Here is a 15,279-nt window from a genome sequence, read left to right as displayed (position 1 = left end):
AGCACGCGTTCACAGCGACCGTTGCTGACTGGATATTCATCCGCAGGGTTGTCTGACGTGCTGGCTGATTTGAATGCCAACGTGTTCGTGAGGATGCAGGCTCTTCCCTCGGACAAGGACTCCTCTGGGATTGTTCAGCAGGTCCAGGGCGAACTCCTTCAGGTGAGATATGGATAAGATCTTGTATTATGAGTCCGCAGTTTATAAGACTTGTTTTCCTACGCAGGTCCTTTCTGAATTGCATCATCTGAAGGACCGAATAGTGGAGGAGGGTTCATCAATGAATCGAGATGAGGTTTTGGAATTAACCCATCAATTGTCTGAGGAGAAGAGTAGGCGTGTTGCGAAAGAATTGGAGCTGAGGGACCTTCAAGCAAAGGTTCAGGCCATCAAGGGTTCAGTAGAAATTGCTTCAGCTGAATCGCTTCAATTGAGCCGAGAGAAGCAGGAGCTGGAGGAGACTATCCTTAAACTTCAAACGGAGGCGGAGACTTCGAAAAATATGACGACCATGGCTGTGAACGGTGCAAGGATCATCGCCCGTTGGGAAGTAATGAGAGAGTGGCTCAAAGGGCAGGCCCATAAATGGAATTTGCACAAGGAGTTCTCTAAGTACAAGACGGTGGTTTTGGCTGAAGCGGAACTCGAGGGTACTGAACCTCCCTCCTTTGAAGATGAACCAGCTATTCCTTCATCTAGCCGCAGCAGGCCTTAGAGGATATCTGAGCTTCTTGTAATAACGGCCTTGGGCGGTCCGTCCTTGCTAAAACAATTTTTTTCATATGCTTTTCTTGTCCCTTGAATTTTATTGTTGAATAATACCCTTTTCTTTTGTTCGTCTTTCGTTCGGAATGGTTCGTAAGACCTTTGAGCACAATTTCCTAGCATAATCTCTTAGGCGGAGTTTTAGAGTCTAGGATCGGGATCCTCTTGTGGCGTCGATAATTCAGGGGTATAGCCCTTGCCGAACACATTTCGTATCTTTAGAATACGGGGGCGTCTAGATAGGCTTGTAGACGTGTTGTAAGGGGTGGATCCTTGGAAGGGCTAATAATACGAGAGGGACGGATCCTACGTGGGAGCTTACTCCTTATGAGGTTTGGATCCTTGTAGGGGTTGACCTCTTGAATGGATATCAACGTCTAGGACCTGGATCCTGTTAGTAGATTGATTGAATCCTGAAATGATCAGAAAAATGTTAGACCTTGCAATCCATTATTAAAAACCTGAGTTTTAGATTTGGAATGAAAGATCCTTGCTTGGAACCCTAGAGTTCTAGCTTGGTTTGAACCCTGAGGTTCTTGAGCCTTAGAACCCGGAAGTTCTTAAGGTCTTGAACCCTGAGGCTCCTTACCTAGGCCCGAAGGCCGTTTTATTGAACCCGAAGGTTTGCTCATTGAACCCTGAGGTTTTCTGAGTGTTGGGGTTTAATCTTTAGATCTGGGGACCATGATTAAACCCTATGGATACCTCGAACCCGGATGTTGATGCTTTTAAACCATGAGGTTCTTGGCAAACCCGAAGGTTGGTATTTATGATTCAAAGATCCTTGAACCCTGAAGTTCTTACTAGATCCGAAGATCAGTTAGACCCGAAGGCCCTTGATCGACCCTGAGGTGATCTAGAATCCGGAGATTCCTTACAGACCCGGAGGCTGCATTGAACCCTGAGGTTCTTTTATAGACCCGGAGGCCGTACCTAACCCGGAGGTTATTATATGGACCCTAAGGCCGTATTGAACCCGGAGGTTCGTCATAGACGCTGAGGCCGTATGCGTTATGGGAGGTTTGTGATCGTATTCTGCTCCCCATGGGGGAACCACTACCGATCTGTTATTGAGAAACCGCACTCTGCCACCCGGAGGTATAGGCCACTCTCGTGAATCTCAATGCTGCACTCTACCTTTCTGCAGAAAAGGTCACGCTCAGACTTACTGTGGTCTGGCATGGGCCTGCCCCGCGGAGCGACTTCACACCAGACACATTACTTTCCACGTCTGGATAAGTATTAAATTTTGGTGCTAACCGGTATTTTCGCACATTTGCTCCCTGCATATCAGCCGTCAGCATCTGATTCCAGTACTTTGCAGTGTACGTCATGCCCCCTGCGTGTATTTAGCTCGTAGCGTCTTTAACACAGGGTTTGGGTAGCACTAGTACGGTGGTCCCCACGTAACTCTTGGACTGATAGCCTTTACGCAGGGCCTGAGGTGCAGACAATGTAATAGGGTTGATCAGACCCGTTCCTTATATGTCGTACACCCATGTGAGTAGTCTCACTAGTGTATATAGGGTTTGCTGAGGTCTAAGATCCCTTAAGACCTGACCTAGCTAGTATGCCCCTTTAAGTACATTGGAGTTCCTATAACCCCTTTAGCCGTAACTAATAATGTATTTTATAAGCTTAGTCCAGAGACGTTATCGCATACATAGGAGTAGGAAACCAATGTACTTAAATATATCATAATAATAGTAGTAGTATATAGAGCTTGATCTGGAGATCTTACTCTAGAAGTGATAGGATTTGAGGTGCAAGGCGTTCCAGCAGTTGGATTGGACCTTGCCGTCGCTGTCTTCCTGCTTATAGGCTCGTGCCCCTTGCACCTCTATTACCTTATAGGGACCTTCCCATCCAGGAGCGAGTTTTCCGGCTGATTTATCCCTTGTGTGGTCACAGACTCGCCTTAGGACCCAGTCCCCTTTCTAGAAGGTTCTGTATCTGACCTTTTTGTTGTAGCTCTTGGCGACTTTCAACTGGTAGGATGCATTTCTAAGGCGGGCCGCCTTCCTCTTTTCGTCGAGTAGGTCTAGACTCAGGGACATTAGCTCGTTATTCTCCTCTTGGGAAAGGAATTCACAGACCATGGTCCCTACGTGCACCTCTTTGGGTATCACCGCATCAGCACCATAGACAAGGGAGAAGAGAGTCTCCTGGGTAGCCGTCTTCGGGGTTTTCCGATAGGCCCAGAGTACTCCGTGTAGCTCTTCTGCCCATCGCCCATGGGCCTCTTCTAGGCGCTTCTTGAGCATGTTCACCACTGTCTTGTTAGTGGATTCTGCTTGGCCGTTAGATTGAGGGTGTCGTGGTGCTGAGTAGGAGAGCTTGATGTTCGAGTCCTTGCAGAACTTTCGGAAGTTATAGCTTGTGAACTGGGGTCCGTTGTCTGTGACGATATCATGGGGAGTTCCGAAGCGTGTGATAACGTTAGTCCACAGGAATTTCCTGATTTGGAGATCCGTTATCTTGGCTAGTGCTCCAGCTTCCACCCATTTGGTGAAATAGTCTGTCACGACTAGGAGAAAAATCTTTTGCTCGGTGCCATAGAGAACTTTCCTACGATGTCCATGCCCCATTTTTGGAAGGGCCAAGGAGAACTTAGGGATTTGAGGTTCTCTGGTGGAAGGTTGGAGATTGGCGCGTGCTTCTGGCATTGGCTACAGAGATTGGCTTGTTTGAGGGAGTCCCTCGCCATGGTTGGCCAATAGTATCATGCTCTTCTAGCTGTGAGTACCAGGCTCCGACCACTAGAGTGGGAACCACATTCTCCTTCATGCAGCTCTTCTAATATCCTGGCGGCTTCTCTAGGGGTAAGACATCGTAGATAGGGTCCTGAAAAGGATCTTCAGTATAGTTTCCCCTCGGAAAAGCAATACCTTGCAGCTTGGCGCCTTATCTTCCGACTTTCGTCTCGATCTTCAGGCAAGGTGTCGTACCTTAGGTAGTTGATGATGGGTGTCATCCAGGTCTCTCCTTCGTCTACCACGGATACTTCTTCAGGTTCCGTCTCCTTTTCGGTCGCGGGCCATTAGAGTACCAGTAGTGGGATGCTCATATGACTTGTAGTTTCTAGGGCGGACCCTAGGTTAGCTAGAGTGCCAGCCTGGGAGTTGTGCTCCCTAGGAATCTGGGTGAGCTTACAATGTCGGAACCTGTCGAGTAGTCGCTTAGCCACGGATAGGTATCTGATCATACTCGGTGTTGGGGAAAAATATCCAGACATGAGTTTTTTCCAGCCTTCGGATAGGTCCTCGACTTCCGGACCCTTGCTCAAGAAGAAACCAGGAACCGACCCCTGCCTTGGGTCCGACCCCTAGATCGGACCGACCCCTTGGAGCAAAATAGAAGTTTTTTACCTAAGGAGAAACTTCCATTTTTCCGATTATGGAAGAATTCTATTACTTGAAGCCGACATCTACAGCTATAAAATGGGAGCCCAAACCTAGAATAAGGGATCGACAATTCGAGACTTAGAGATTAGAGTTTAGGCGGCTAGAACTAGGGTTCATACACCATCAAACGTTGTAGTCCCGATCAATAACTCAAATAACATCTCTTTGTTCTCGATTTACAACTCTTACAAACAAATCCTCTAGTGTTCCGTAGCACTTAAACGATCCTACATAAAAATACCCTAACAGTTTGGCGCTAGAAGGAGGGGAGTGATCCAACTACGTGACGATGGCATTAGAGGACGACGCTAACCAGACGAAGATGACTCCGAGAGAGATAGAGCTTCTCAACAAGCTCGAGTCTCTTCAGACTCAGGTTACCGATCTTCACAAAGCTCGGGAGACAACACCGGGAGGTCCTGAACTTCTCCTCGAAGCTCAAACCCTAAAAGACCAACTTGGAGAGCACTCCAAGCAACTACAGCAAAGCGCCGAGAAGCTAGACGCCATAGAGGCGGAGAATCTTGTCCTCCGACAAGAGAACCATACCCTCGGTGAAGCTAACAACAAGCGAAAGCGGTTCCAGACTAAGGTACGACCCATGGCTTCACTCTACACTCCGCGCGACAATGAAGAGGTAGTGAAAGCCGAGGAGCCGCGAACAATAGGACCCAAGTACAATAGGACCCAAGTACAAGTAGATAGTGATTGCGATACAGAGGACGAGGAGTATTCACCCAATGATCCCGAGATCTCAGATCCGGCCCTAGCAGCCTACTTAGAAAGAGTGGTCTCCGAAAGGTTCGACACCATTCAATCTATGGTAGAACGCTCCCAGGGGCAGCTCCTCCTATTCGAAGAAGCAATCAAGGGTCCTACTCCGATACACCTTTCGTGGAAGAGAATGCTTCGGTGGAGACGCCGCAAAATTTCTCTTTTCCAAGCATAAAGATGTACGAAGGTACTGGGGATCCCGACAATCATATTGCTCAGTACAAGCAACGCATGCTAGCAGTAGCAATCCCTCGGGATGCACGGGAAGCTACCATGTGCAAAGGATTCGGATCGACCTTGACCGGCCCTGCTCTTCAGTGGTATATCAACCTGCCCACCAAATCCATCAAATCCTTTGCAGCCCTTAGCGATAAGTTCGTGGAGCAGTTCGCTAGCAGCCATGACCTAGAGAAGAACTCGGATGATCTCTATGAGATCCTCCAGCATTGGAATGAGCCCCTTCGTTCTTACATAGCTCGCTTCAACCAAGCGAAGGTAGCTATTCCTGAGTGCAACACTGATACGGCTATCTCAGCCTTCAAGAGGGGTCTACTTCCAGAGGGAGACCTTTACAAGGAGCTGATCAAATACAAGTGCAGGATTATGGAAGACGTGCTGTCTCGTGCTTGGGCTCAAGTAAGATGGGAAGAAGATGTTGTTAGTAGGGCTAAAGCCGGTCCAAAGTATGATCAGAAGTCATCGAAGCATACAAGGAGCGACAGCGACGAGCCTTCTCACTCTAAGTCTGCTAGGGAGACTAGTAACCCGAATAGGGGCAGGTATCAGTATCGACCTTTGCCTAGATCCGAAGGGATGATGGTGTCTACTTGGCCTGACATCTCCCATCTTGCGATATCCAAACTGGAGCTGATCGGTGTCTTACGACAAATGGGTCCTCAAGTCAAGTGGCCTCCTAAGATGAAGGCCGCGGAGGCTAATCGAAATCCCAAGCGATGGTGTGAGTTCCATAGTGATCATGGTCATACTACTGAGGATTGCATAGCCCTAAAGATGGAAGTCGCCGAGCTCCTCAAGAAAGGCTACCTACGGGAGTTCCTCTCGAATAAAGCCAAGAACCTTCTAAATAAAGAAGGTCCCGGTCTCCCTATTGAGGCAGCTCCCGCATTGCCACCACAGCAAGACCGGGTGATCCACGTCATCACAGGCGGATCAGTGGTGAGCGGAATTAGTAGTGCCGCAGCCAAGAAAAGTACTCGCAATGCCAGGAACAACCAAGAGGCCGAGGGTCCCAAGTGCCTACTCCTTGGAACAGATGAGATCAGTTTCACTGCAAGGGAGCAGGAGAAGGTCCTCACCGCTCATCATGACGCTCTCGTCATTTCACTTACCATAGCAAACTGCTTGGTCAAGCGGATACTAGTAGATAATGGGAGCTCAAGCAACATAATCTTCTATTCGGCCTTCGCCGACCTGGGTTTGGAACCTACAGCTCTAACCAGAAAGGCAACTCCCCTCGTAGGCTTCAGTGGAGAAGTCAAACAAACCTTAGGAGAAGTCCTTCTTCCCGTGTATGCCAAAGGGGTAAACCAAGCCACGAAGTTCCTGGTCGTCGACTGTCCCTCATCATAAAACGTGATATTGGGAAGGCCTTGGATCCATGACATGGGAGCCGTAACTTCAACTTTGCACCAACTAGTCAAGTTCCCAACCCCTTGGGGCATTAGAGCGGTCAAGGGGGATCAATAGAATGCTAGGTCTTGCTATCAGACTACCCTTAGGAGAAAGACTCAGGTCTTATTGCAATTACAGAAGAAGCTTCTGGCCCCACATACCGAAGAGCCGGAAGTGGAAGAAATGGATAAGGTCCCGCTCACGGAAGGGAACTCGAGTCGAAACTTAAAGATAGGCTCCAAGCTTCCGGAAAGCTTGAGAAGGATACTGGTCGATTTTTTAAGATCCAACTCCAATTGCTTTGCCTGGTCTCACGAAGACATGCCTGGGATCAATCCCGATGTTATCATGCATCAACTCAAGGTGGATCCAATGCATCCTCCTGTCAGACAGAAGAGGAGAAAATTCGCTCCTGAAAGGGACGAGATAATCAACGAAGAGGTCAGAACCTACTAGATGCTGGATTCATACGAGAGGTGCAATACCCGGAATGGCTAGCCAATGTGGTGGTCGTCAGGAAGAAGAATGGGAAGTGGAGAGTCTGTATCGATTTCACGGACCTTAATAAGTCCTGTCCTAAAGATCCTTTCCCTCTGCCTCACATCGACAAGCTGGTCGACGCAACGGCTGGTCACGAGCTGATGAGTTTCATGGATGCGTTCTCTGGATATAACCAGATCCTAATGCACCCTGACGATCAAGAGAAGACCTCATTCATGACCTCAAGGGGTATCTACTGTTACAAGGTTATGCCTTTCGGATTGAAGAACGCCGGCTCGACCTACCAAAGGCTTGTCAACATGATGTTCGCCGATCAGATAGGGCAGACCATGGAAGTCTACATTGATGACATGTTGGTGAAGTCCCTAGATGCCGAAGACCATATCTCACACCTTCAACAAGCCTTCACCACTCTCAGGAGGTACAACATGAAGCTAAACCCTTCAAAGTGCTCGTTCAGAGTAAGCTCTGGAAAGTTCCTAGGGTACATAGTCACCCATAGGGGCATTGAAGCAAACCCAGAGCAGGTGAGAGCGATCCAGGTGATACCTTCCCCTTGCAACGCAAGGAGGTGCAAAGACTGACAGGAAGGATGGCCGCCTTGAGCAGATTCATCTCCAGGCTATCCGAAAAGTCGCAGGCCTTCTTCGAAACCCTAAAGGACCCCAAGGCCTTCCAATGGACCGAGAAATGTGAGCAAGCCCTATCCGATCTCAAGGCCTATCTCACTACTCCACCTCTCCTCTCACTTGGAAGGTGAGGTCCTGTTGCTCTATCTGGCGGTATCGGAACACACAGTCAGTGCGGTCCTGGTAAGGGAAGAAGGAAGAAAACAACATCCTATCTACTACGTGAGCAAATCTTTACTAGACGCGGAGACCGCTATAGTCACCTCGAGAAGCTGGCCCTTGCTTTAGTTAACGCTGCTCGAAAGCTACGCCCCTACTTCCAGGCTCATCAAATCGTGGTGGTTACCTCCTTCCCCATCAAGGCAGTTCTGCATAAGCCAGAAGTGTCTGGACGACTAGCAAAATGGGCTATAGAGCTGGGGGAATACGACGTGATCTTCAGGCCTGCAACAGCCATCAAATCGCAAGTCCTGGCAGATTTCGTAGTTGAATTCTCTCCTGCCATGCTTCCAGCCTGGAACAAGAGGTAAAGCTTCGTGATAGCGAAGGGGAGAAAGACGAATGGACACTGTACGTTGATGGGTCTAGTAACGTAAGGGGCGCAGGCGTGGGACTGGTCCTAACTTTCCCCACGGGGGAATCAGCCTCAAGGGCCATACGTCGCAACTTCAAAGCAACGAACAACGAACAACGAAGCTGAGTATGAAGCTCTAATAGCAGGGCTGACACTCGCCAAACAGATGGGGGTGGAAGATATCCAGGTCTTCAGCGATTCACAACTGATCATAAGCCAAGTCCAAGGAAACTATCAGGTGAAAGATCCGAGTATGATCAGATACCTATCCGTGGCTAAGCGACTACTCGACAGGTTCCGAGATTGTACGCTCACCAAGATTCCTAGGGAGCACAACTCCCAGGCTGACGCTTTAGCTAACCTAGGGTCCGCCCTAGAAACTACAAGTCATATGAGCATCCCACTACTGGTACTCCAATAGCCCGCGATCGAAAAGGAGACGGGACCTGAAGAAGTATCCGTGGTAGACGAAGGAGAGACATGGATGACGCCCATCACCAACTACCTAAGGTACGACACCTTGCCTGAAGATTGAGACGAAAGTCGGAAGATAAGGTGCCAAGCTGTAAGGTATTGCTTTTCCGAGGGAAAATTATACCGAAGATCCTTTTCAGGACCCTATCTACGATGTCTTACCCCTAGAGAAGCCGCCATGATATTAGAAGAGCTGCATGAAGGAGAATGTGGTTCCCACTCTAGTGGTCGGATCCTGGTACTCAGAGCTAGAAGAGCTGGATACTATTGGCCAACCATGGCGAGGGACTCCCTCAAACAAGCCAAGCTCTGTAGCGAATGCCAGAAGCATGCACCAATCTCCAACCTTCCACCAGAGAACCTCAAATCCCTAAGTTCTCCTTGGCCCTTCCGAAAATTGGGCATGGACATCGTAGGAAAGTTCCCTATGGCACTGGGGCAAAGGATTTTTCTCCTAGTCGTGACAGACTATTTCACCAAATGGGTGGAAGCTGAAGCACTAGCTAAGATAACGGATCTCCAAATCAGGAAATTCCTATGGACTAACGTGATCACACGCTTCAGAACTCCCCATGAGATCGTCACAGACAACGGACCCCAGTTCACAAGCTATAACTTCCGAAAGTTCTGCAAGGATTGGAACATCAAGCTCTCCTACTCAGCACCACGACACCCTCAATCAAACGGCCAAGTAGAATCCACTAACAAGACAGTGGTGAACATGCTCAAGAAGCGCCTAGAAGACGCCCATGGGCGATGGACAGAAGAGCTACACGGAATACTCTGGGCCTGTCAGACAACCCCGAAGACGGCTACCCAGGAGACTCTCTTCTCCCTTGTGTATGGTGCTGATGCGGTGATACCCACAGAGGTGCACGTAAGGACCACGGTCTCTGAATTCCTTTCCCAGGAGGAGAATAACGAGCTAATGTCCCTGAGTCTAGACCTACTCGACGAAAAGAGGGAGGCGGCCCGCCTTAGAAATGCATCCTACCAGTTGAAAGTCGCCAAGAGCTACAACAAAAAGGTCAGATCCAGAACCTTCCAGAAAGGGGACTGGGTCCTAAGGCGAGTCTGTGACCACACAAGGGATAAATCAGCCGGAAAACTCGCTCCTGGATGGGAAGGTCCCTATATGGTAATAGAGGTGCAAGGGGCAGGAGCCTATAAGCTGGAAGACAGCGACGGCAAGGTCCAATCCAACTGCTGGAACGCCTTGCACCTCAAATCCTATAGCTTCTAGAGTAAGATTCCCGGATCAAGCTCTATATACTACTACTATTATTATGATATATTTAAGTACACTGGTTTCCTACTCCTATGTATGCGATAACGTCTCCGGACTAAGCTTATAAAATACATTATTAGTTACGGCTAAAGGGGTTATAGGAACTCCAATGTACATAAAGGGGCATACTAGCTAGGTCAGGTCTTAAGGGATCTTAGACATTGTCTGCACCTCGGGCCCTGCGTAAAGGCTATAAGTCCAAGAGTTACGTGGGGACCACCGTACTAGTGCTACCCAAAACCCTGTGTTAAAGACGATACGAGCTAAATACACGCAGGGGGCATGACGTACACTGCAAACTACTGTAATCAGATGCTGACGGCTGATATGCAGGGAGCAAATGTGCAAAAATACCGGTTAGCACCAAAATTTAATACTTATCCAGACGTGGAAAGTAGTGTGTCTGGTGTTAAGTCGCTCCACGGGGCAGGCCCACGCCAGACCACAGTAAGTCTGAGCGTGACCTTTTCTGCAGAAAGGTAGAGTGCAGCATTAAGATTCACGAGAGTGGCCTATACCTCCGGGTGGCAGAGTGCGGTTTCTAAATAACAGATCGGTAGTGGTTCCCCCATGGGAAGCAGAATACGATCACAAACCTCCCATAACGCATACGGCCTCAGCGTCTATGACGAACCTCCGGGTTCAATACGGCCTCAGGGTCCATAGGGTTTAATCATGGTCCCCAGATCTAAAGATTAAACCCCAACACTCAGAAAACCTTAGGGTTCAATGAGCAAACCTTCGGGTTCGATAAAACGGCCTTCGGGCCTAGGTAAGGTGCCTCAGGGTTGAAGACCTTAAGAACCTCCGGGTTCTAAAGCTCAAGAACCTCAGGGTTCAAACCAAGCTAGAACTCTAGGGTTCCAAGCAAGGATCTTTCATTCCAAATTTAAAACTCAGGTTTTTAATAATGGATTACAAGGTCTAACGTTTTTCTGATCATTTCAGGATTCAATCAATCTACTAACAGGATCCAGGTCCTAGACATTGATATCCATTCAAGGGGTCAACCCCTACAAGGATCCAAACCTCATAAGGAGTCAGCTCCCACGTAGGATCCGTCCCTCTCGTATTATTAGCCCTTCCAAGGATCCACCCCTTACAACACGTCTACAAGCCTATCTAGACGCCCCCGTATTCTAAAGATACGAAATGTGTTCGGCAAGGGCCATACCCCTGAATTATCGGCGCCACAAGAGGATCCCGATCCAAGACTCTAAAACTTCGCCTAAGAGATTATGCTAGGAGATTGAGCTCAAAACCCCTGCGAACCGTTCTAATCGAAAGAAAGAGTATAAAAACTATGAAGGCGCAAATCCAAGAAGCAAATGCAACAGAAGAAGGCGAAAACGATAAGTATTATTATTATTATGCTTTCAGAAGTCTTTATTCGGTTACAAAGTCATCAAAAGCCCAGGGAAAGAAATCAAAGTATAGAATAAAGTATAAATGAAAAACGCTTCAAGGCTTTGAATGATGCGGCGCCGGAGGAAAAGCATCAAGTCTACCTCTCTCATTCACCGAACCTTGGATGGGCCCTCCAACAGGTCCCCAACGGGTGATATTCCTCTCCGACCACTCTTTCACTAACTCCCAACGAGCTTGCTCACGAGCTCTCTGCACAGTCAAGGCTTGATGGGATAGTACCTCTCGAAGCTGAGTACGAAGAGACAGGATCTCCTCAGTCAGAGAAACACGCCGACGAGGACCAAACGATCTGTTATTTCCTATATTTCTCAGGATCAAGGAAGTCGCAGTTGGAGGGACAAAAGAAGGCGATACATAAGATCGTCTCCTATGAGGATTGGCCCTACAATATTCGTTATATACCGATGATATTGAAGCTCCAGGAGTCCCACCTAAAAACCAGCAGAACAAAGAGTCAAAATTGATCAACTGATTGCTTGAAAGAAAGAAGAACTGTCTTACCCCAAATACGACTATGGCGTAAAGACATCCGGCTCATCAGAAATAAAATCCAACAATATCGCCTGGGAATGTCCCTTGCCAGTTTCACCATCACCTCGCCAGCAGGGAATACTGGTTGGAAGATCTCTGCAAAAGACATTACGTGAGGTGGAATAGCGACACAAAAGTATCTTAAAAATATTAAAGGGGGCATACCAACGGATTGCCAAAAGAGAGGATAGCGCGGAGCACCATTAACTTTCATGAACACATATCTCCTATTCCAGAAGTCGTTTGAAGGAAAACTTCCCCGGACTCCCCTGGGAGGTTCGTCTACCAAAGGTTCACAATCGCGAGATCAGATCTAATAAAAATCCTTCTTGTTCGATAAGGGAAGGAAGGAGTAGGGGTACAAAATTTCAGGTAGTCCGAAGGGGATACTGTGAAATTCACCCAACACTTGAATCGCCATCAGGGTACGCCACGTTGCCGGCGTAAACTGCGAAGGAGAGACCCCAAAGTGAGACGCTACTTCCAAGACCAAAGAAGGGATGTCCCTCTTGAAGCCTGCTTCTAGGTACGCCTCAAAGATGGCTATCTCATCGGTACCTCCATCACGAGCGCGCTCGAATTCACTTGCACATCGTAGTTCCACCAAGTCAGGAAGAGAGTACTTCCTGCGAATCCCCATCAGATCTCCCTGCCTGATGTCTTATATCGGATCTTCCTCGCCCCCATCACCGAAAGAGCAAAAGCGACGCTGTCGCAAGGGAGCCATGGGAACATCTTCACTGCCCACTCTCGAAGACGCTCCTGGAGTCAGAATAGGCGAGGCGAAAGGATCGCCAAACAGGTACTGAGGCCTAGCATGACCACCGACATGGGAAGCTGGAATCGCTCCAAAGGGGATCTGATCGTTCGACATTCTTTTCAAGAAAGGGGCAGTGGTTCTAAATCGGATCTACATCATTAAAAATGCCGGAACATTAGTATATATACCTGGAAGGATTTTCCATTTAATCACCAAAGGGGAAAGGAAAATCGGCAAAAAAATGTTCATCAATAGAAAAAGGAAGGGAGGGGAAGAAAATCGGAAAACCTCATATATTCCTCTTCCAGAAAATTTCCAAAACCGTGTCAAGGAGATTTCGCCGTCAACGGCTATCGACATAGCGTCTAGGGTTTCTCCTTGTTTCCTTTTTTCACGATAGGGTATCCATAATACGGCATGGATCGAACCCCGCAAAATTACTCCAGAGCCTCGTAAAATCAGTGTCTCATTGCATCAACTAAGGTCCCGGTCTGACCCATTGCAAGAAGATAAGATACCCAAGAGACCAAGGCTCAAGAAGCACATGTTATCCCTTGATTTTCACGAGTAAATCAAGGAATAAGGGGCAAACTGCTGGGGAAAAATATCCAGACATGAGTTTTCTCCAGCTTCCGGATATGTCCTCGACTTCCGGACCCTTGCTCAAGAAGAAACCAGGAACCGACCCCTGCCTTGGGTCCGACCCCTAGATCGGACCGACCCCTTGGAGCAAAATAGAAGTTTTCTACCTAAGGGGAAACTTCCAATTTTCCGATTATGGAAGAGTTCTATTACTTGAAGCCGACATCTACAACTATAAAAGGGGAGCCCAAACCCTATAATAAGGGATCGACAATTCGAGACTTAGAGATTAGAGTTTAGGCGGCTAGAACTAGGGTTCATACACCATCAAACGTTGTAGTCCCGATCAATAACTCAAATAACATCTCTTTGTTCTCGATTTACAATTCTTACAAACAAATCCTCTAGTGTTCCGTAGCATTTAAACGATTGCTACAGCTTGCATGCGTTGCTTGTACTGAGCAACGTGATCATCGGGATCTCCTGTACCTTCATACATCTTTATGCTCGGGAAGGAGAACTTGCGTGGCATCTCTACCGAAGTAATCTCTTCCACGAAAGGTGTATTGGAATAGGACCCTGGATTGCTCCTCCGGATAGGGGGAGCTTGATAACAGGACTTTTCAAGGGTCCAATTAAGCAAATCAAAGTAGTACTTCAGATGTCAATCCATTCCTAGATGATCTGAATGCAAAGAGAATGCAAGTCTATACTTAAGCTAAGTGCAATCCAATAAGAGAGATGGTTTTGATTATAAACTAAGACTATACTAGAAATGTAATAAAAGAGTGAACTTTCTTTTCAATATGAAGCAAGGAGGACTCATGGGGCTAGGCATTTGATCTTGGGTGATGTAGATCCAATCTAGAGGTGGCAAGCTATCAATCTAACATTTTCCTTATGCCTAGACACTAAGCTAAACAAGCTCTATCTCTAGATGCATGCTCTTTTGCTAAAGTAACTCAAGCATCTAATCTCTTAGGTTGAATGTTGCTAAAGCAAACATGGAGAACAAGTCTAATAGCAATCTTAACTCCTTTAGCAACTAATCTCTTAGGTAAAACAAGCTAAAAGCATTGAAGAGTTGGTTCAGGCATTTCATCATACACCTTGTGGGCAGGAAATGCCTAAGGATCTATTTTGATATGGTTAAGATCAAAATAGCATTGAGAACCCTCAACAAGCAAGCAAACAAGTAAATCTAACACTAAACACCTTAGATCTTCACTAATCACCCTTAGTGAGAAAAGAAGATAAGTCTCAACTTTGGGTTACAAGAGTACTTATACTTAGGTTTAGAAAAGAAGAAAAACCAAGACAAATGACCAAAATGACCTTAGGAAAAGCTAATTTTCGTCCAAAATGAGGTAAGAAAATGGACCGGGGTCGAGCCAAGGTCAACCAACCCGGTCCTGCCACCTCGGTCCTTGCTTCTTCCTTTTGCGCCCGGGGTGCCGACTTCGTTCCAAGCCTCCCCGGTCCTTCTTTGGTCCATTTCCGCCCGGGGTCTTGTACCCGTTCCGTGCTTCCCCGGTCCAAAACTTCCTTGGCTAGACCCATCATTTGCGCCCGGGTAGCTGTACCCGGGCCACTCTACCCGGTCAGCTTTATGTGCTTCTAGTAAACTGATCATAACTCCTCCAATATAGCTCCAAATGACTTGAAACCACTTCCATTGGAAAGCTAACTCAATTTTCTGTCTCTCCACCAGTATTGCTTGACCAAGCAGTTCGCTATGGTAAGTGAAATAACAAAGGCGTCGTGGTGAGGAGCTAGGACCCTCTCCTGCTCCCTTTCAGTGAAGTTGATCTCATTTGTTCCTAGGAGTAAGCGCTTAGGACCCTCGGCCTCTTGGCCGTTCCTGGCGTTGCGAGTACTTCTCTTGGCAGCAGCACTGCTGATTCCGCTTACTTCCGATCCGCCTGAGATGACATGGA

General features: G+C 47.7%; 1 protein-coding gene across 1 annotated transcript; it reads left to right on the top strand.

Moving 5' to 3' along the window:
* The first annotated feature begins 5,216 nt into the window (after window positions 1-5,216).
* On the top strand, window positions 5,217-7,031 carry LOC130495748 (uncharacterized). Its single transcript, XM_056987242.1, has 2 exons — window positions 5,217-6,485; window positions 6,714-7,031. The coding sequence occupies exons 1-2, from the start codon at window positions 5,217-5,219 to the stop codon at window positions 7,029-7,031; spliced, it is 1,587 nt and encodes a 528-aa protein (XP_056843222.1).
* Window positions 7,032-15,279: the final 8,248 nt, after the last annotated feature.

This window comes from Raphanus sativus, chromosome 6, assembly GCF_000801105.2.
Source record: "Raphanus sativus cultivar WK10039 chromosome 6, ASM80110v3, whole genome shotgun sequence".
Lineage (NCBI taxonomy): Eukaryota > Viridiplantae > Streptophyta > Magnoliopsida > Brassicales > Brassicaceae > Raphanus > Raphanus sativus.
This window is presented reverse-complemented; position numbering and strand designations above follow the sequence as displayed.

What these genes read in the sequence shown, in the direction of transcription:
- LOC130495748 (XM_056987242.1), top strand. Translation starts at nt 5,217, where the DNA reads ATGTGCAAAGGATTCGGATCGACCTTGACCGGCCCTGCTCTTCAGTGG. An exon ending in TTCCCGTGTATGCCAAAGGG is followed by an intron (nt 6,486 to 6,713) that starts GTAAACCAAGCC and finishes TTGCAATTACAG; the next exon opens with AAGAAGCTTCTGGCCCCACA.